The 20,550-nt window shown below is 41.8% G+C and overlaps 1 protein-coding gene across 3 annotated transcripts in view; it reads left to right on the top strand.

Annotated features, from left to right (window-relative positions):
* The window catches only part of LOC115482563 (6-phosphogluconate dehydrogenase, decarboxylating), a 419,310-nt gene that overhangs the window by 75,666 nt on the left and 323,094 nt on the right, over nt 1–20,550 (top strand). For 2 of the 3 annotated variants that reach the window (XM_030222450.1, XM_030222451.1), the window contains exons 12-17: nt 4,848–4,990; nt 8,705–8,916; nt 9,552–9,631; nt 9,916–9,991; nt 17,502–17,581; nt 17,711–17,817. In XM_030222450.1, the coding sequence (XP_030078310.1) occupies nt 4,848–4,990; nt 8,705–8,916; nt 9,552–9,631; nt 9,916–9,991; nt 17,502–17,581; nt 17,711–17,817 (698 nt within the window). The remainder of the gene's footprint in view (nt 1–4,847; nt 4,991–8,704; nt 8,917–9,551; nt 9,632–9,915; nt 9,992–17,501; nt 17,582–17,710; nt 17,818–20,550) is intronic. The other variant, XM_030222452.1, reaches the window with a different exon arrangement.

Here is a 20,550-nt window from a genome sequence, read left to right as displayed (position 1 = left end):
CAATTTATCCTTAAAATCGGGCATGGTACCGGAAGATTGGAGGGTGGCCAATGTAACGCCGATTTTTTTAAAAGGTTCCAGGGGAGATCCGGGAAATGATAGACGGGTGAGTCTGACGTCGGTGCCGGGGAAAATGGTAGAGGCAATTATTAAAAACAAAATTACAGAGCACATCCAAGGACATGGATTACTGAGACCAAGTCGGCACGGCTTTAGTGTGGGGAAATCTTGCCTGGCCAATTTACTTCAATTCTTTGAAGGAGTAAACAAACATGTGGACAAAGGAGAGCCGGTTGATATTGTGTATCTGGATTTTCAAAAGGCGTTTGATAAGGTACCTCATGAAAGGCTACACAGGAAATTGGAGGGTCATGGGATAGGAGGAAATGTCCTATTGTGGATTAAAAACTGGTTGAAGGATAGACAACAGAGAGTGGGGTTAAATGGGCAGTATTCACAATGGAGAAGGGTAGTTAGTGGGTTCCGGACTCGATGGGGATTGATGCTCTACTGCAGTCCTGGCCAGAGACACATCTACTTTATATCTTCCCTCCTTGGCCGATGGTAAGCTGCGTTTTAAAAAGGATCACATTGCACTGGAGTCGAATAATTCTCATAGCCCTGGATTGGCCATCAAGGCCATGGTATGCGGACCTGAGTCAACTTCTGGACTTTGATACGCTTTGTCTACCGCAGGTGCGTTACCAGCTGAAGCAAGGTCCAGTGATCATGGAGGATCTGTTCCCCTGTGGTCTTATAGCTTGGCCATTGAAAAGGTTGAGATGAAAAGGTTATTCTGATCCAGTCATTGCTACCTTGCTTTAGGCTTGGAAACACTCTATATCCATGGTGTATACTAGGGTTGGAGTATGTTGGAGGGCTGGTGTTCTGAGTGTGGGCTGTCTCCCTTCTCTGCTCAAATGGCGCACATCCTAACGTTTCTCCAAGCAGGTCTTCAGAAAGGATTGGCATTGGGTTCTTTAAATGTTCAGGTTGCCACTTTGGCCTATTTCAGGGGCCGACTACTGAAGATGTCTCTGTTAGCTCATCTGGATATTGTTTAATTCTAGTGGGGAGTGGGCTGCTTGTGGCCTCTCTTTTGTATTCTGTGTCCTGAGTAGAACCTTAATTTAGTCCTTCGGGCTCTTCAGAAGCTTCCTTTTGAGCCACTCTGGAAGACCTCCTTGAAAGATCTTACACAAGACAGCATTCTTGGTTGCTGTTGTGTCAGCATGTAGGATTCTGGAACTTCAGGCTTTCTTGTCAGATCCCTTTCCTTTTCAGACGTGGGGGTGTCCCTGTGCTCTGTTCTTCCTTTTTTTCAGAAAGTGGTATCAGCATTTCATCTCAACCAATCTGTGGAGCTTCAGTCTTTTTGCAGAGAGGATGAAGAGGCCCAGTATTCTTCCTTGAAGCTTATCAATGATCATGGAGTCCTCATTAGATGTCTGGAAGTCACAAGTGAATTTCACAAATCAAACAGACTGTTTGTGCTTTTTGGTAAACAGAGGCTTGGCCTCATGGCTTCCAATCCACAGTTTCTAGATGGCTGAAGGGAGGCTATTGCGTCAGTTTATTTGTTTTCGAGGAAGCAGGCTCTTCAGGCCTTGCAAGCTCATTCTACGAGGCATACAGTGACATCCTGGGTATAGACTACCTTACTGTCTCTAGTGGATATTTGCAAGGTAGCGACATTGTCGATTCTACATAGCTTTGCCAAGCACTACAGGGTGGAAGTTATGGCATGCTCGGAAGCCAGTTTTGGGACTTTGGTCCTCAGTGGGGCAGCACCAGGATCCCACCCACTGTAGGGATTGCTTTTGAACATCTCACAGATTCTGGATTAGTGGGAAGGTTTGTAATGGAAGGAAAAATTAGGTTTTAATTTTCCATTAGTCCTTCCCATTATTCCAGAGGCCTGCCCAAGGTTTCTGAGATGTTTAGTAGGTGCAAAGTAATGGGTCAAATAACGACTTTGTTTTGTAATCTGCTTAGACTTTTAGATAAAATGGTTATAAATTTGTAAAATAAATTATTAAAGACAGGCGAAGGTTGATGCCTTGGTTACCGCTGTTACTATAAAGACTACTATTCCAGTCGAGGGGGGTTTTGCATTTGGAATGTGAAGGCGTACAAGCTAGAGACCTTGCTAAAACAGGCCTTTTTTTTTTCTAGGTGGCTGTATGCAGTATCTGTGTTTCTATGGCTTCCCTTAGGTGTATTCAACAAGGCCAAGAGCTACATCAAGGAGATGAGGAGAAGGAGGAGGATTCCTCAGATGTAATTCATTTTGAGAGAAGTCTGGCTTAGGTGGTGGATTCCTTGTACGGTCTAATTAGGGTGTCTGCAAGGAGTATGGCAGTTTGTCTTGTGTTGGAGGCTTTTGTTTTTCTGCAACTTATTCACAGATACTGCTTCTAAAACATGTCTCACAGACTTCCCTTTAGGGGAAAACCTTCTTGTCAGTTAGGATTTGGAAAATTTGGTATAAAACTTGGGGAGAGACTAAGCCAAAAAGATTACCTGAGGACAAACCTAAGTCATCTCAGCATGCTGCTTCTAGTGCTAGGTTCCACGATGCTAAAAGGTACAGAATGGGAACATCATGGTTCTTTCAGAATTGATCATCTGGGTCCTATCAGAATTGCCAGCCTTCCTTTCAAGGGGATAGAAAAAGAGTTTCTCAACAACTTGATGCTTCTGGTTCTTCCTGCACATCCCAGTGATTTCTGACAATAGGCTAATTGGGATGGAAACATTACAGTGCCTTAGGAAGAAACTTGAGATGAGTGCATGCAGAAGCATCCTGCTGTTAAAGATTTTAGTGTAAGGTGGATCAGTTATTAGAGCCTGGAGTTGACTCACTCTGCTCACAGAAGTCACCACTACCAAAAATAAGATCTTCCAGGTCAGACACTTCAATTCACAGGTATCGAGTGGCTCAAGGGGAGCTTTCCTCAGCTCGGCTAATATCATATTGAGGTCCTATGACACTGTGGGAAACTTGATGGGAGGCAGGTTTGGCTCTGAGGATCATATCAGAGCTGTGGTGGCATTGGTAACCCACTTGAGATCAGCCTCCATGGAGAAAATTTACAGAGCTGCAACATGAACACCCTTTCATACATTCACAGCCACTATTCAGAAATATATTTCTGATGTGATGGGTGACCAGTTTGTCTTCTAGAATCTTTGGTGATTAGAATCCAACTCCATTCACCAAGGCTCATTTTCTTTTCTACTCCATGCTGCCTAAAAAATATATATATTTACAAAAATGGTGGGTTGGTCCAAATAATATATTGGTGTCTGTCAGTGGCAGCACCTTTGACATTGATTTTCTTGTTTTCTGTTGAAGGCAACCTGTAGCTAGGGAATCCAACCATGTGATGACTTGCTATCCTATTTGTCCTTGGAGAAAACCAAGTTACTTATTGTGGCGAAACAGGGGACTTTCTTGCCGGTGACCTGAAATATTGTTTTATTTTTCCCCTTTCAATGCATTTCCATTGTTTAGCCAGCAGGTGGTGTCTGTCCTCTGCTTTATAGCTGTAGCAGAGGTCTGTTTTCTTTTTAGCTTACCTCCCCTCCACACACACACACACAAGAAAACAAGAAAACTCCTGGGGGAGAGTAACCTGCAGTTCAATTAGCCAGAAACCCCTTAGCATTAGTTCTCTGGGCCCTGATTGGCCCTGAAGCCTAAAGATCTAGCCAGAATGCTGGAATTTCTCCAGTCTCAGCTGAGAGCATGGAAAGAGAGCATCCTCGTCACTGAGACCCTGTTCAGTTTCTGTGATCAGTTATTTTCCTGACCTCCCCAGGTACTATATAAGTATTAAGAAAGTGTTTAGTTAGCTTTTATACTGAATCCTTGTTATTTTACTTGTTACTGTTTGCTGTTTACCACGGTTCACTGTTCTACCTTTTTTATGATAATAAACCTAATAGTTTGTTAGCTCTGTTGTCCTGGACTGACAAAGAATCCTGATGGTTTGTGTTCTCGGTCTCTGGTGTTTTCTAGGAACTGTGGGACTCCTGGGATTGTGGCCCCAGTGTCCTTAGAAACCACTGGGGGAATAATTTGCGGGTGGGAGACTCGCCCAAAGGCAAGTGGGACCCAGCAGTCAGGTGAAGGGTATGTTAGTGTAGGAGCACATGCGCAGGTATGAGTGAGCCTGGGCAACGCTAGGACAGACCCTCTAGGTGGCCACAGGGTTAACCCCTGGTGGGTACTAGGGGTATTGCTTAGGCGTTACTTGACACCTGTGACAGGTGTGGAACGCAGGATACAAATTCTCACATAGCTGCCCATCTCCCCAAGGAGTTGTATTCTATTCAAGTTAGTCATACAGACTGAGGTGGTCCTGCACAACAGTGGCAGGTAAGAAACGGTGCACTTGAGTGATGGAACAAATCAAAACCTTCAAGTGTATTCCAAGGTGGAGAAACTTCTCAGATGGGCTCCTCCAGTGATGTCACCCATAATATGAGCACTTGTATCCTGCTGTCCATGGAGACCAGCAGCTTTACAGGTAAATAACTTGGTTTATTCATTACAGATAAAAGTGAACATCAAAATTAAGTATTATGCTACTATGCAACAAATTTCTTAATCTTTCAATAGAACTTCAGCAAGCTCCTCTCCCTCCACACTGTGTTTTACTTTACTCGCAGCTCCCCTATAGTATTTTGTAATCTTGGGAATGATGATGATCTCCTTTTCTGTATGGCAATATCCAGGCTTTACTTCCCCTGGCAGTAATGCTACGAGGTGCTCATCCATCATTGTTAGCTGCACTTTTTAAAGAGGAATGTTATATTCTCTTATTTTTAACTCCTTACAGGTATGCTGACCGTGCAAAGCAGATCAAGTGTAATGCCATCATCAATGAGGACCCCAATGCCAAACTGGTGCGAGAGTTAAAAGAGGAAGTGTCCCGTCTGAAGGAGCTATTGCGTGCCCAAGGGCTGGGTGACATTATAGACAGTGAGTATGAGGGATGGGGTATGGAAGAAAGAGAGATGGATGATATATCTTTGACCCTGCATATTGGCATGGGGCATGCTGTTTGATTTCACTATTCCCTCTTTTAAGTCTTTCTTGAGATTTATTAATTTCCTTCATAGTAACATAACAGATGATGGTAGACAAGGACCCACAAACCCGCTCAGTTCTCCATTCTGGTTCTCTATTAGTTTGGGTAGAGGAATATGTAAAGTCCCATTCTTGAATCAACAGTTCCTTCCTCTGTCCACCTCACATGTCTCATACCTAGCCTGTCAACTATGTTTGCACCATTGCTTTCTTCATCTGTTCCAGGCAGTGCAAAGGGAACACGCTTTGGGTTGGGATGGCCAAATAAACCAATTTCCATTCTGATGCCATATGGAGAAAAAAAATGGTTGGGCCATGGCCCTACTAGCAATACCCTATTTTGCTGCCTGTGGTCCCAAGCAAGTTTAAATTGCACTACAGTCCTGGCCTCCACCACTTCTGGTAGGCTATTTCAGGCCTTATCTTTCTTTTTTTGTTCTTACAGTTTCTATACAAAATCAAGGACCCAGACACCCTTCCAAGATTTACTACTAAGTTTTGTAATAATCCAGCCATCAAATCTGGTAAAGCTCTAGACCCTGCACTCATTGTTAAGATTGTAATCATGGTCACTGTGTACAGGGTGCTCTGGCTGTCTTAGAAGCCTGATACTGCTGTGCTCACTGTTAGGGTTGTAATCAGGATCGTTCTGTGTAATTTACACTTTGTATGTTTTCTGCTTTTTCCTGTTTCAGTGTGTATTATTTTGTTCTGTCTTGATGTAATCCTTGAATCTTATTTGGTAGAAGAGGGCTATACATGCCCTCTTCTGCCAAATCATCTGAATAAGAACTAAGAAAATCTTCTGAATGATGAGAAATGTCAGTATTGCAGGGTAGGAGAGGAGGTTTTTAGAGAATACTATTTTTCTATAATGGTTACCCAACAATTTTACGATTATTCATCTGTAAGATTTCGTAGAGTCTGGGACTGTGCTGATATATGTTGTCCTTTTCTTCATTTAGCTGAAATTTCTCCTTGTTTTATTTGCAATCATAGTTCCCTGGTTACAAATGCACCAGTTTTGGAGTGATCTCCTTTGCAGAGGCAGTCACTGTCTAGTCCCTAGTGATATTAGTGAGCGTGGTAGTTTTGGTTTCATTATCTGCTGATAAACATATGCTGCATGTAACACTGGGGTGTATAGGGATCTCCAATTTAGAGGGTACAAGTGCATACAGAAATATTCAACCTGAGAGAAGGCATAGGCTATTTTAAGATGGAATTATACCTCTAGCAAAAACATTTTAGGGTGCTCATGCCTAGTGTTTGTCAGTTGCACTTTATGAAATTCTTTCTTGTAGCCTGCAGCAAACTTCCTCCCCTGTAGGAACGTAGACTAATGTTTGCAACTGGTATCTGCTGGCAGTAATTACTTTTCTGAGCAAAATATGAAATTCAGGGTCATATTATTCTTCCTTTGTCTCCTGTGTCACTGTCTCACCTGTGACCCTTATCGTGTTTCCCCCATCCCTGCACTCCTTCAGATGATCCATTGGGAGATGATTATTCTGGAAATGGAATCAAATGTGTGTATAACAATTGGCAGCACTTTTCTTGCTTCTCACTATCCGCCTGTGTCTGTAGGCTTTTAGCAGTGCTCTGCATGCGTCTAATGCCTAATGGGAAATCTGGGACGTGCATGTGTATGTGTGCATGACAGATGCGTGTGTCACAGAATTTTAGCAGCTCTTTTTTTGGGAGGTTATGGTAACTATCTCAAGCCCCCATACCTCTGTCATCCTTGGTGGGAAGTCAGTACCTGTGTTAAAGAGCTGCCTGTTTCCAACTTTCTTCAGCTTGGTCTTTCACAGAGCCCTTCCAGTCTGTCCAGTCATTTCTCTTCACAATGCCAAGAGTATGTTCCAGGTGCCTGCCGTAGAGCTTGTAGGGTATCACTTCTCATCTTGTTCTCATCCTCTATACCCAATCTTGTTGAGTAGGTAATATAGTAATACAGAACATAACAAGAGGATGAGAACCTCAAGATCCATCTACTCTGCCCATCTCCTTTCCTGCTTTTGTACATTAAACCACTTGATCTTTGGCCTTTCCCTCCCTCCATAGACAGGAATTATCTATTTAGATCCCTTATATCTATGCTTGCCAACATACCCCTGGAGGCACACCTAGCCATTCGGGTTTTCAGGATTACCATAATATATATGCATGGGATAGATCATCATATAGTGAGTCTCCAGTACATGTAAACCTGTCTCATTCATATGTATTGTGGTAATCCTGAAAACCCAAATGGCTAGGTGTGCCTCCAGGAGAGGATTGGGAAGCAGTGCCTTATATAATTTACATCCAGCACCCCACCTATCCCATTTTTAACCATGGGACTTGCAATAATCCAAAATACTTGAAGAGCTAGGAGGCTGTTTAGATGTTATAGGCCTTGAAAGGGAAGACATAGTTCATGTTAATGCTTTCAGTTTGGATGAAAAACACTGAATAAATAAGGCTCCTTATTTATTTATTTAGTCTTCATTCTTTAAACTTGAAGTTTATATGAGAATCAGGGTGAATAAAGGATGCATAATACAGACTTCCTTCTGATAGTGATGTTGGGTGTTTGTTCAGTATGTAATAATGCTGGAACCTTTCCATGTACTTGTTTTCATTTTCAAGTGAAAATTAATAAAACCAACTGTCCAGTCCTCAAAAACTAAAAATGAAGGGCTCTTTTACTGTAGTCATTTTTGCTGCCATATTAATAAAAGCTTTTCAGAGTAGCCCTGCTAATGTACTTCATGGAGGTAGAATGTGGGCCCATAGTTCAGCCTTCTGAAGTACTGGATGTAAAGACCCCACCTTGCTGCTTTTTCATGTGTAGACTGGCTTTTTACATCCTTTGAGATATTGTCTGGTATGGATATGTCTTAGAGTTCCTAATTTGGCTGGCCCTAATGTTGGTAAGACTGCCCTTATTGTGACTTTGGTGCTCTGGGTACTGCTGCCGGCTTGCTTATCGGTGCATGCCATCCATTGAGAGTGATTACAGCAGCTCTGGAAGAGGCTTGTACGTGGCTTACAGTGGTTTGTGGGGATAGGGAGGGGCAGAACAAGGCAAAGAGTTTTGTATAGACAGTGTCTCCCTCTTGCCTGCTCTTTCCCTGTATTCTATACCCTGCCAGCCTCTCCCTGACTGCATGCATTGGTTCACTTTGGTTTTTATCTCCCCTGCTCTCTGCTGCCCAGTCATTCGCCTGGTTCTGAGTTGTTGCTTGCTCAATGGATCCAGTGGACAAATGTTCATTGGTATGCTCCGTGGTCACGCTCTTGCCCAGTCTGTTCTTTTGTTCTTCAATTCCTCCTTTTGGATTTACGGATGGTTGTTTTAAAACTCTTATGCCAGAAGCAATGCAGAATGTCCTGTCTCTATCAGATTGAGAAGTCATTAAACACTTTTGGCTCAGGCATACAGAGCTTTCAGAAGTACCATCTAAAACTTGTCAATGTATTCTTTGCTTGTATTGGCACTTTAATACTATCCTGTCTTTCCATTCTCTCACTACTTTCTTTCCTGTTTGTCTTTTCTTTTCCTTGTCTCCCCTTTTTTGTCTCTTGACTTCCTTTGTGTCCCTCCCTTCTTCCTCTCAGATCTGAAAGATATTCAGAACAATAAGAATAGATACTTGCTAGCTTCAGAGAATCAACGTCCTGGCCATTTCTCCACAGCATCCTTGGGGTCCCTCACTGCTTCTCCATCTTCCTGCTCTCTCAGTAGTCAGGTGGGCTTAACTTCTGTGACCAGCATCCAGGAGAGGATAATGTCAACACCAGGAGGAGAAGAGGCTATTGAACGTCTCAAGGTTTGTACAGTTCTGGTGAGAGATTGTTGAATTTCTCAGAAGTTGCTGTAAGGATAAAAATGTCAACACACAAGCTGTAGGTGAAACCTTTATTTTGAACTAACAATTAATTTGCCATTAGTTTTGGAGAGCCATTACAGAATAAACTATGGGTGATAATACTTGCACATGTAAGTTGTAGGTTGGATTACAATGTTGGCATAGTTTTTTTTTTTTTGCTTCTTCCCCCCCCCCCCCCCCCAATTGTAAAGAATGGAAGGAAACTTGAGGAAGCAAACAGCAATATTTACAGCCAGAGGAACACTATGAGGCTCATTTTCAAAGCACTTAGCCTCCCAAAGTTCCATAGAAACCTATGGAACTTAGCCTCCCAAAGTGCTTTGAAAATATGCCTCTATATGATAATGGATAAGGAAAACAGTGCCCCTATTCAGTTGTGGACCTACCTACTATACCTCAGTTGAAACTCACCTTGAGTGTGGTTTTTGAGAGACAAATAATACAATCTAAAATGCATATTAAATATTTCTGTGTAGGCTGAATTTGATGTAGGCAGCCCTGGTCTGTCTTTGCTCTGGGGTTGAGAGATCTGTACGGATTGTGACTTGATGCTGATGGCTGTCTCTCTTTCATAGGAATCTGAGAAGATTATTGCAGAACTGAATGAGACATGGGAGGAAAAGCTGAGGAAGACTGAAGCAATACGAATGGAAAGGTCAGCAACACAAATCCCACACTGCAGAATGAGATCAGAGAAAGGGGATCAAACCTTACAGTGCATGTTGGGAACTCAAGTGATTAGTAATACAGTGAGCCTTGGGCATAAAAGGAGAAGGAACAATAACCACCTATATCTGCTATAATGCCCAACTCCCCATCCCTGTGACCAGCAGTTTTTTCCTTAGTCCTACTATAGTCCCACTGTAATGCATGGCTGTCTCTTCCCTGGCTAGCCATTTCCTTCTTCAAATGTCTAGGTTGGTGTTTTTGCTATTCTAGGGAGGCTTTGCTTGCTGAGATGGGTGTTGCCATTCGGGAAGATGGTGGAACGCTTGGAGTATTCTCTCCTAAAAGGGTAAAACACATTTTAAAATGTTTTAAAAAGTTTTTAAAAATTCTTTTAGTTTTACTCTAGCCATTATGTAAGGTGTATAATCTGATACACCCTTAGGCCCTTCTTTGTGCAGTGTTTCGTGTAAGTGACTGGTCATGACTGCAGTAATATCTGATGCATTGTCCTATGCTTTCAGTGGAGCTAGGACATGTTATTGGTATTCCTGTCTCTGATGTTGATGTATTTCACATTATAATTGTATGTAGAAACAGTGGTACCTACTGGGCCATTTCCTGCTTATACCAGATGGCTCTGAATCTTTCTTGAATTGTATTCTGGGTTATGCTAGTATTCTATAAAAGCATCTGGGTAAAGTAGGTTCTCATCAGGCGGTATTGGGGCACATAAAAGGAAGTGCCCACTTACACAATTACCTCCATAATGCTTCACAGTGATAGGAAGAGCTGACGTCAAAGGATCAAAAAGCAACGTCGCTATGAGTGCTTGGTTGCCACAAGCCAGTTATCCCTGTGGTAACTTTTCTGACACCTCCTGCTTAAAACCCAAAAAGTCAGAAGGATCATGAGTCTCCGCTTTCACAGCCTGTATTCACGCTTCGGTGACAGTGGCAGGTGAAGAGTTTGACTGGGACGGTACACTTGTCAAACCACAATGTAGGTGTCCTAAGGCGAGCTCAGGGAGGACAGAAACTTCCCAAGGACCAGAAGGGCTAAAGCTCGCTTGATCTTGATTTTCAGTATGAATGTAGACTGTGAAAGCGAGGCCTCACAATCCTTCTGACTTTTTGAGTTTTAAGCAGGAGGTGTCAGAAAAGTTACCACAAGGATAACTGGTTTGTGGCAGCCAAACGTTCACAGCGATGTCACTTTTTGATCCTTCGATGTCGGCTCTTCCTATCATTGTGAAACATGGAGGTAATTGTATAAGTGGACACCTCCTTTTAGGTGCCCCCAATGCCGCCTGATGAGAACCTATTTTATCCAGATGCTGTTAAAGGTACAAGCGTAACCCAGCATTGGTTTACCTTGCATTTAGGCACCCACAGTTAACACCAGCCATGGACCTGGTGTAACTGTGGACATATAAATGCAGCAAATGCATGTGTAACTTACAGTATTCTGAAAGTTTAGGCATGTAACTGGGAGCCCTACCCATGTCTCACTCATGCTCTGCCCATATGTATGCCCCCTTTGCAGTTGTGTACTATAGCACTTATGCAGATCCTTATAGAATAGTACTTAGGCACTTACATGCGGAAGTTCTACTTTCCCCTGAATTTACATGCACAAAGGGGCACGTAACCATTAGTGTCTAGCTTTTCTTGTGTGGGATCTCCCTCTGAGATTCTCTTAAGGTTTGGTAAGTCTTTTGAAGTATTATGCCACAAGCAAGTTGGTTTAGAGCTGTGGATTTATGACCTGGTCTTTTGTCTGTTTTTTTTTTTTTATTTCTGTCAGACTTTGGATGTAGCTCACATCCTCTCCTTTCATTCTTAGAATCCCCTCCCCCCTTTTTTTTATTACATTATTATACTACTTCCTTTGTGAATTTTAGAATCCAATTTTCTCTGTAGACAGTGAGAATTTCTACAGTCATGCTGATGGTGAAGTTAGTGGAGACTGAGCCAAGTCGAGATTAGCTTACCAGAGCTCAGAAAATCTTTGAAAAGTTTTCCAAGGCTGCATGGATATTCCCATGCTCCTAATTGTGATAGTTGCCATCAGTCATTTTTTATCTGTGGCCATGATTTGTCAGGAGTTAACTAATATCCATCGTTCTGCAATTACAAATTAAAACTGCTTCAAAAATTGAGTTCTGTATGCAAAGAAGATTTTAATGGTGGAGACAAAACTGGGATTCATGTGCTGTCCAGACTGTGACAGAAAGATGTCAATAACAGACTTGCACAAGTGGTATATGGGAGAATCTCACAAAGTCAGTAATTGCTCCAAATGTGACCATGTATCTCCAAGGGCTATGAAGGTAAGAGAGCTCAAATTAAAAGAACGTCTTGAAATGAAACATGTGCTCCCAATAGAGACAAAAAGATCAGAGAAAGGTTTGAGGAGGCTTAACAGGTGAAAGAGCACCACCATAAAGGCTCCCTTACAATGTCAAAAGTCAAGTTTGAGGGACATGGACTTGGTTAACAAATGACTCAAATGGAAAGCTGCCAGTAGTAAGAAAAGCAAGTCCTGGATGTCAGAAAGTCACTTTCCCTTGGCAACGGTGCAAATAACTGTGCTCCAAAGCCATCATCAAGTCCAAATAAGGCAAGGGATTGCCTGGCATTCAGTCATCACATGGAAAGCCCTCTTCCTCTGGTTCTGGGTGGAGCAGTACCTTGTGTCAATAGCTTCCAAGTGGAGGAGTAGCCTAGTGGTTAGTGCAATGGACTTTGATCCTGGGGAACTGAGTTCGATTCCCACTGCAGCTCCTTGTGACTCTGGGAAAGTCAAGCCTCCATTGCCCCTGGTACAAAATAAGTACCTGAATATATGTAAACCGCTTTGAATGTAGTTGCAAAAACCTCAGAAAGGCGGTATATCAAGTCCCATTTCCCATTCCCAGAATCCCCACTGAAGCATTGCTATGGGGAAAAAAATGACAGAGGGCAAGCAACAAAGTAAAGGACTTCATAGGAGCAGAGGCTTTAGCAGGCATTGTAGAAGCACTTGATCCTCTGATAATGGTATCAGAACTAAATTGGTGAGTCAGTAGATTGCCACTTCCACTTTTCAAGCCACTTCAGAGATAAATCTTCCAGATCTTCACAGTCGCATCCAGTCATAATAGAACTGTGTGAATTCCTTAAAGAATGCTATGGTTCAGATAAGTCCACACCTCATGTCACTTGTCTAAGGTCTTGGAAGGAAAGTAAAAGTGAGAGTGTTCCCCTGATGTTTTACCCAAAAATCTCAACTTCTTCACAATCTGGATCATCATCAGTAGAAGGAAGATTAACTGAGCTTAACCAGGACTTCAGCTGAGATAGTTGGATTTTTAAGTTGAAGTCAGTCAATTTCTCCATGTCTTAATTGTTCATGAGGGATCCCTTTAAACACTTCTCTACCACAACAGAGGAATGAATCTCAACCAGAGGACACATCTTATCCTAAAGTTTATTGAAAAAATAGTAAGCAGTTAACTTTAACTGCTCAAGATAAACCCAATTCTAGATCAGGAGTTTTTAGGGGTGCTCAAATATCCGGATATTGAAAAATGTGGTTTCACAGGCTGTGTACAGAATTCTGTTAGAGTAGCAAGTAAAGGCAAGACAGATGCCTTTCTCTATGGACTCTGTCTAAAAGATTTGGAAACTAAATACAGAGTACAACTAGTGATAGGACATGAAAAGCTCCAATGGCCTCATTATTCTGTATCTAAAAAGATACAAGAGTTCAAGGGCTCATTTTAATACTTCCCCTGGAAAAGATGCATAATCTTCGAAAACATAATGTTAAATGCAGCATCATTTCCAAATGATACAGTTTCTGTATAACATTATAGAAAAAAAATATGATTTGCCTTCTGCATCTACAGAAGTGTCCAGGTCAAACATCACCAATTCAAGAGTTAGAGTAATGTGCTTTAGACCAGTAAGGTATGTACAATACAGCTTCAAGAGAAGCAGCTTTAACGATAGCAATAAGAATAATGGCAAGGTTAAAAGTATATATGAAAACTTCTTTGGAGAAGAGGTAAAGGTGATAGTTTCCTTAATCAAGGATAATTGCTCAACTATCCATTCATTAGCAGCAAACAATATTGAGCAACAACATATTTCATCCCAAAGGCCACACTGTCACTCTTATGGAAGACTTTATGAATACCTGTGATGTGAGGAGAGACCAAACAGTAACACTGTGCATTGATACTGTCTTTTCAGGAATTCTGAAGCAAAAATACTGGTTGTGTTTTGGATTCAGGAAGTATTTGATGTAAAGCCCCCAATTTCATTTGCACTGCGATACCTTTTCTAAGGCATTCACCATAATGAATGCACTGATCTCTTCCTGAAGAATCTGACGTTTGCTCAGAGGAAGTGGATGAAAGGTTGGCCTTCTGTTTGGAGACAGTGACTTGAGGAATAATCTGCATTCTCTGTTAATGATATCCCTTACCTTTTGTTATGTGCTTCCAATTTTCTAGAAAATAAGACAGCCTCCCTTCCACAGGTATATCAGGGGAATTTGATGTAGTTCAAAATTGTAGTGATAATAATCACTATAAAGGTACCAACCATATCATTATTCTTACATGGAACCTAGGTTACAAAAATCTTCTTAACCATACTAGCAAGCAAAAAGATCAAGAGATGCAAAAACATAAAAGTCAACAAATTATCAATTGGCTAACCTGGGACCCAATTTTGGACTACGTCAAATTCCCCTGATATACCTGTGGAAGGGAGGCTGTCTTATTTTCTAGAAAATTGGAAGCACATAACAAAAGGTAAGGGATATCATTAACAGAGAATGCAGATTATTCCTCAAGTCATTGTCTCCAAACAGAAGGCCAACCTTTCATCCACTTCCTCTGAGCAAACGTCAGATTCTTCAGGAAGAGATCAGTGCATTCATTATGGTGAATGCCTTAGAAAGGTATCGCAGTGCAAATGAAATTGGGGGCTTTACATCAAATACTTCCTGTATCCAAAACACAACCAGTATTTTTGCTTCAGAATTCCTGAAAAGACAGTATCAATACACAGTGTTACTGTTTGGTCTCTCCTCACATCACAGGTATTCATAAAGTGCGTAGCACCCCAGATCCAATCGTGTGGAAACAGACCTGCTACCCTCCCAAGCCCAGTTATCTGCATATCTTCTCACTCTTCCTGATGCCACATACCTGTCTGTTCCCTCGGTGTTAGTCGTATGAGTGATGCACAGCGCTCTTAGTACAGACTGCACATGTGCCTAACTCCTGGTGGGAGGAAGGTGTTAATGTAGAGCACAAGCGGCAGGTGCAGGCGGACCTGAGCTGTGCTAGGGATAAACCGTCTAAATGGCCACAGGATTAGCCCCAGGTGGGTGCTGGGCGTTTCGTGACACCCAGATGTTTAAATTTTCTGTCCACTTTTTTAAGTGGAAACTCCCCAGTCCAATCTTCATATGAATAACCACTCAAGGGCATGGTGTGAAGAAACAGTGTGTTTTAAGCCTGTAAAAGGTATTGGATATTTTCCTGCCTTAATTATGTCCCAAAGTGTATTTCTCCTGTTTGGCCAGCAGGTGGTGTTTCTTTGCTGTAAAGCTGTTACAGAGAAATGAATGCTCTTTTCTTTAGTTAAACATAAACAGGAAGCAAGATGCAGTATATTTTTCAAATGTGTTCTGGGCTCTGATTGGCCTAGAGTTTGAAGCTAACTAGCAGTTACTGGTTTTGAGTTCATTCTTAGCCAGGGAGAAAAGAGAGACAGATCTCTTTGCTGAGGCTCAGTGAACAGTTAAATGTACTGATCTTCCCAGGTACGTTTTAGAAAGTAAACAAATGTTTAGTTAGTTTTCTAATTGATCCATTTTTCATTTACTTGTTACTGTTTGCTGATTGCACATTTTCTGTCCACTGTACAATAAGATTCTTAGTTAAAGTTAACTGTATGCTGTAAGTCCTTTAGAGACAGAGAAATCCCCAAAATACATGATAGAGGTCTATAAAAAAAATGAGTGGAGTGGAACGAGTAGATATGAATTGCTTGTTTACCCTTTCCAAAAACACTAGGACTAGGGGACACGCAGTGAAGCTACAAAATAGTAAATTTAAAACAAGTTGGAGAAAATATTTCTTTACTCGACATGTAATTAAACTCTGGTATTCATTGCCAGAGAATGTGGTAAAAGCAGTTAGCAGGGTTTAAAAAAAGTTTTGGATAACTTCCTAAAAGAAAAGTCCATAAGCTATTATTAAGATGGACTTGGAGAAAATCCACTACTTATTTCTAGGATAAGCAGAATAAAATATATACTGTTTTGGGATCTTGCCAGGTACTTGTCCTGGATTGGTCACTGTTGGAAACAGGATGCTGGGCTTGATGGACCTTCGGCAACGCTTATGTTCTTATGTATTTGAACATAAGTTGGTTTGAGCTGCTACTGAAAAGGTGTGAGCTGAATCTAAATAGAATGATGGTGGGGTATGTTTTGTTATTATTCTCAGACTTTGGAAGTTTTATCCTATTCAGTATTAAAGACATTCCTTGAAACAAACAAAAAAAGCCCAGTTCAAATGTGCCACCCTGCTGTGCTGACTAAATCTCATCCTTCTGACCCTACTCTTGTTTTGTAACTACCTACCACATTCTCATTTGGTGATGGCTTCAGGTTTGGTGAGTGGATTAGTATAACTGGTAAAGAAAAAAGGCACAAAACTGCTTGCACAAAAGCATAAACAAACAGAAAAGCAGAATAAGGTCAAAAAGGTTTATTGGAACAATACCCGACGTGGCCACGTTTCACCCTCTGGCTGTGTCAGGGGTAAAACTATCAAAGGTGTATATAAATATATTATACACACTTATGGTAAAATCAAAAATTGTTCAAAAACCAAGTAGATCAGTTTTGTTGGAGTAAGAAGAAGGTATTGATTGGAACTTGGTTTTTGAACAATTTTTGGTTTTACCATAAGTGTGTATAATATATTTATATACACCTTTGATAGTTTTACCCCTGACACAGCCTGAGGGCGAAACGTGGCCACGTCTGGTATTGTTCCAATAAATCTTTTTGACCTTATTCTGCTTTTCTGTTTGTTTAGTATAACTGGTATGCATCATAGAGTGAGGATATCTACTAGCTTTTCTGTCAAGGCTTGTGGGAGTGGTCCTTCTTCGAACCCACTGTGCCCCTCAGCTTCAGGGCATGAGAGAATGAGCCTTCCTTCAACACAATATGTTCCTTCCCCCACCACCTGCCTCTTAACAGCAGTGGGTGGAGAAGTGAGTCTGCCTCCAACACAGCAATCCTGCCCTTCTCCTTGGATGGTGAAACCCAGATGCTGTATACACTTTCCATTTCATTTGATTAGTTCTTGATCTATGTTCTTGTCTGATGTGTTTTCTATTTTTCTTTATAATCCATACTTACTGCTATCCTGTTGGCTAGATTTTTACCCCTGGACCATGTGACTTGCATGTGGACTCCAGTGGGGTGTTTTCTCCAAAGAAGGTTGGTTCTATTTTATTCTTGAAAGCTGTAGGCCTTGTGTTATCACCCTATAGAATGGATTAAAACAAATATGTGCAGTTCTCTGGTGATGAGAAATTGTTGTAGCTGCTTTAGACTCCGTGGTAAAGTAGATATCCTTTTTAGAAATAAAAGTTGTGGAAATTGTGTTAAATTGATAGATTTTTAAAACTCCTTTTTATGGGCCATGCCCTCCCCCAACACCTGCTCATCTCTGCATCATTAGGACATAATCCTGGACGTTCTCTCTACTGCCTAAATTGGATGTTGGGCTTCCACAGTGCTGGTGTTTCTTGTAACTTTGTAGCTTGTTTCTGTTGCAGACACCACATCTTGTTAATCTCAATGAAGATCCGTTAATGTCAGAATGCCTGCTGTACTATATCAAAGATGGCATCACCAGGTGAGTCCTGCCCAAATGGGCATTATACTGCATGATGCTTGTGTGTTAGGAGCCAGGAAGTCATTGTTGTTCATGTGTAATTTATATCCTTAGTAATCTTTTTTTTCCCCTACCCTTCTTTCTATGCAGGGTTGGCCAAGCTGATGCTGAGAGGCGACAGGATATTGTACTGAGTGGGGCACATATTAGAGAAGAACATTGCAATTTCAGGAGTGAGCGGAGTGCAACTGGTGAAGGTGAGATTACTGCACCCCTACGAGTAGCATTTGGGAACAACAAGGGGAAGGGGGAATAGTGCCTCCACAGAGGTTTGTATGCTGAATTGTCCTGCCCGGGCCCACAAAACGAAATAGTATAACATAAGCTAATGTGGAGAGGGTGTACTACTACTACTACTACTTGACATTTCTAAAGCGCTACTAGGGTTACGCAGCGCTGTACAATTTAACATAGAAGGACAGTCCCTGCTCAAAGGAGCTTACAATGTAAAGGACAAATGTACAGTCAGTCAAATAGGGGCAGTCTATGGGTGTACCCATAGATGCTTCAGCAAGTGAGGAATAGGCAGCAGGCTGGAGCTTCTGTGGTGTCTCCTTGCCATTGTAGTACAGGCTACAGGGGCTTGAAGCATACAGTGTTGTCCTGTGATGGTCCTCCCCTCTCTCTCGTGCACTTCCTATTGCAAAGGAAGCCACTGGTAGAAGGAGGAATAGGGCAAAAAGGAGGACATCAGTGTGCATGGTCCACGTCTCTACACTTACACTTCTGGCTATGGGAAAGGGAGAAATGAGAAGGAAGTGCAGGGGAGAAAGAGCAAATGAGGACAAGGAGGGAAGGGACTTTTTATATTCTTTTAACAATTATTTATTGATGACAAGTCCAACAATAGGAATATACAAAGAATCCAATCGCAGTACATACATAAAGAAAAACAGAGAGTATCTTACAAACCATCATCACCCTTTTTTTTTTACATTTTTATCCTCCTCCTCTACCCACTATTCCAGTTTAAAGCATTTATTAGTAATGGCAATCTGAACACTAAAGAAACAAGTGAATGCCAAATAGCTAAAGACGTATCATCAACAGAATAAGTAGGAAAATTATCATCCTCCCATCCCCCCCCCCCCCAGGAATCTCCCTCAATTGAGGCATAACAATTATAAAGGGGAAGCAAGAGTTCTATTTCTTCCGACTCTCACCATCCCACAGAAAGATAAGGAGCATTCCTGGCAGCCCCCCACCCATCAGGATCCGCCCAAACTTCTTCCCTATCCCAGATACATCCCACCCCCCTCCCCTATGACAATAAACTAAAGAGGGAGAGCAAAACTGGGGAAAATAGGAAAACCACTTCGCTTGTCACAGAGGTAGGGTATTACAGGCTTCATATTTGAGGAGATAGGTGCTGTACAAAAGGCTCCCAAACCAACCAAAACCATTTTCTACATTTCGCTGTGAGACAGGCAGAATGGGCCTCCCAGGTTAATAATAACTGGACATCGTTACGCCAGTGCCACAAATTGGGGGTATCTCTCGAGTACCAAGTTTGCAAGACACACTTCACACCCTCTATACAGGCCTTATAGAGAAAATGTTGGCGCCATTTCAAAAGGGAGCCTCTATATGTTCCCTATCCTAACAAAAATCTGGAGGGAACAAAATCTGGGGGGCAGAGGGAAGAGATTCTGTATGAAAGTGAGCAATATCCCTGAATGGTTGGGCATGTCCAAAGTGCATGGAATAAGGTATTCTCCAGCCCTCCACAGGCACTACAGTGAAGAGACGGGGATACACCTGACATGGAATGCCTGTCTCAGGGGAAAAATAAGCTCTTGCTAGAATCCGAAAAAGGCATTCCCTATACCGAGCATTATAAACTATTTGTGTTATAAGACGTATTTATTTATTTGTTGCATTTCTATCCCACATTTTCCCACCTATTTGCAGGCTCAATGTGGCTTACATAGTACCGTGAAGGCATTCGCCAGCTCCGGTATAGAAACAAATACAGGTTGATATTATAGTCTTATAAGGTTTATAGATCTAGACAACAGTTAGGAATAGTAGAGAAGGAAAGCTGTATAGTATACATTATAAGGTTTGTTTAAGTTGTGCTGCAGAGATTTAGGCCCTTAAGTTGGGTCTGTAGGGTATGCCTTTTTGAACAGGTGGGTCTTTAATGCTTTCCGGAAATTAAGGTGGTCATACGTTGTTTTCACAGCTTTTGGTAGTGCGTTCCACAATTGTGTACTTACGTAGGAGAAGCTGGATTTATAAAGTGATTTATATTTGAGTCCTTTGCAACTTGGGTAATGGAGATTTAAGTAAGTTCTTGTAGGTCTGACTGCATTTCTGGTTGGGAGATCTATGAGGTCAGTCATGTATCCTGGGGCTTCGCCGTAGATAATTTTATGGACCATGGTGCAGGTTTTGAAAGCTATGCGTTCTCTGATTGGGAGCCAGTGCAGCTTTTCCCGGAGGGGTTTGGCGCTTTCGAATCACGTTTTACCAAATATAAGTCTGGCTGCTGTGTTTTGAGCTGTCGGAAGTTTCTTTAAGAGTTGCTGTTTGCATCCCGCATAAATTCCATTACAATAGTCTATGTGGCTTAGTACCATTGATTGTGTCAGGTTGCGGAAAGTTTCCCTCGGGGAAAAATGGTTTCAGGCGTAAGTTTCCACATCGAGTGGAACATTTTCTTGGTTGTAGAGTTCACTTGGCTCTCAAGTGTCAGGTTACGGTCGATTATGACCCCGAGAATTTTCAGGCTATCAGCGATAGGGAGGGTGTAGTCTGGGTTATTTAAGGTTGTGGGTTTGTACGTGTTGTGTTGGGATGAGAAAATGAGGCAGTGTGTTTTTTCTGTGCTGAGTTTTAGTTGGAATTCATTTGCCCATGAGTTCGTAGTATTCAAGCTGAGCGTGATTTCTTTGGTGATTTCTGTCAGGTCATGTTTGAAAGGGATG

The sequence above is a fragment of the Microcaecilia unicolor genome, chromosome 13 (genome assembly GCF_901765095.1).
Source record: "Microcaecilia unicolor chromosome 13, aMicUni1.1, whole genome shotgun sequence".
Lineage (NCBI taxonomy): Eukaryota > Metazoa > Chordata > Amphibia > Gymnophiona > Siphonopidae > Microcaecilia > Microcaecilia unicolor.
This window is presented reverse-complemented; position numbering and strand designations above follow the sequence as displayed.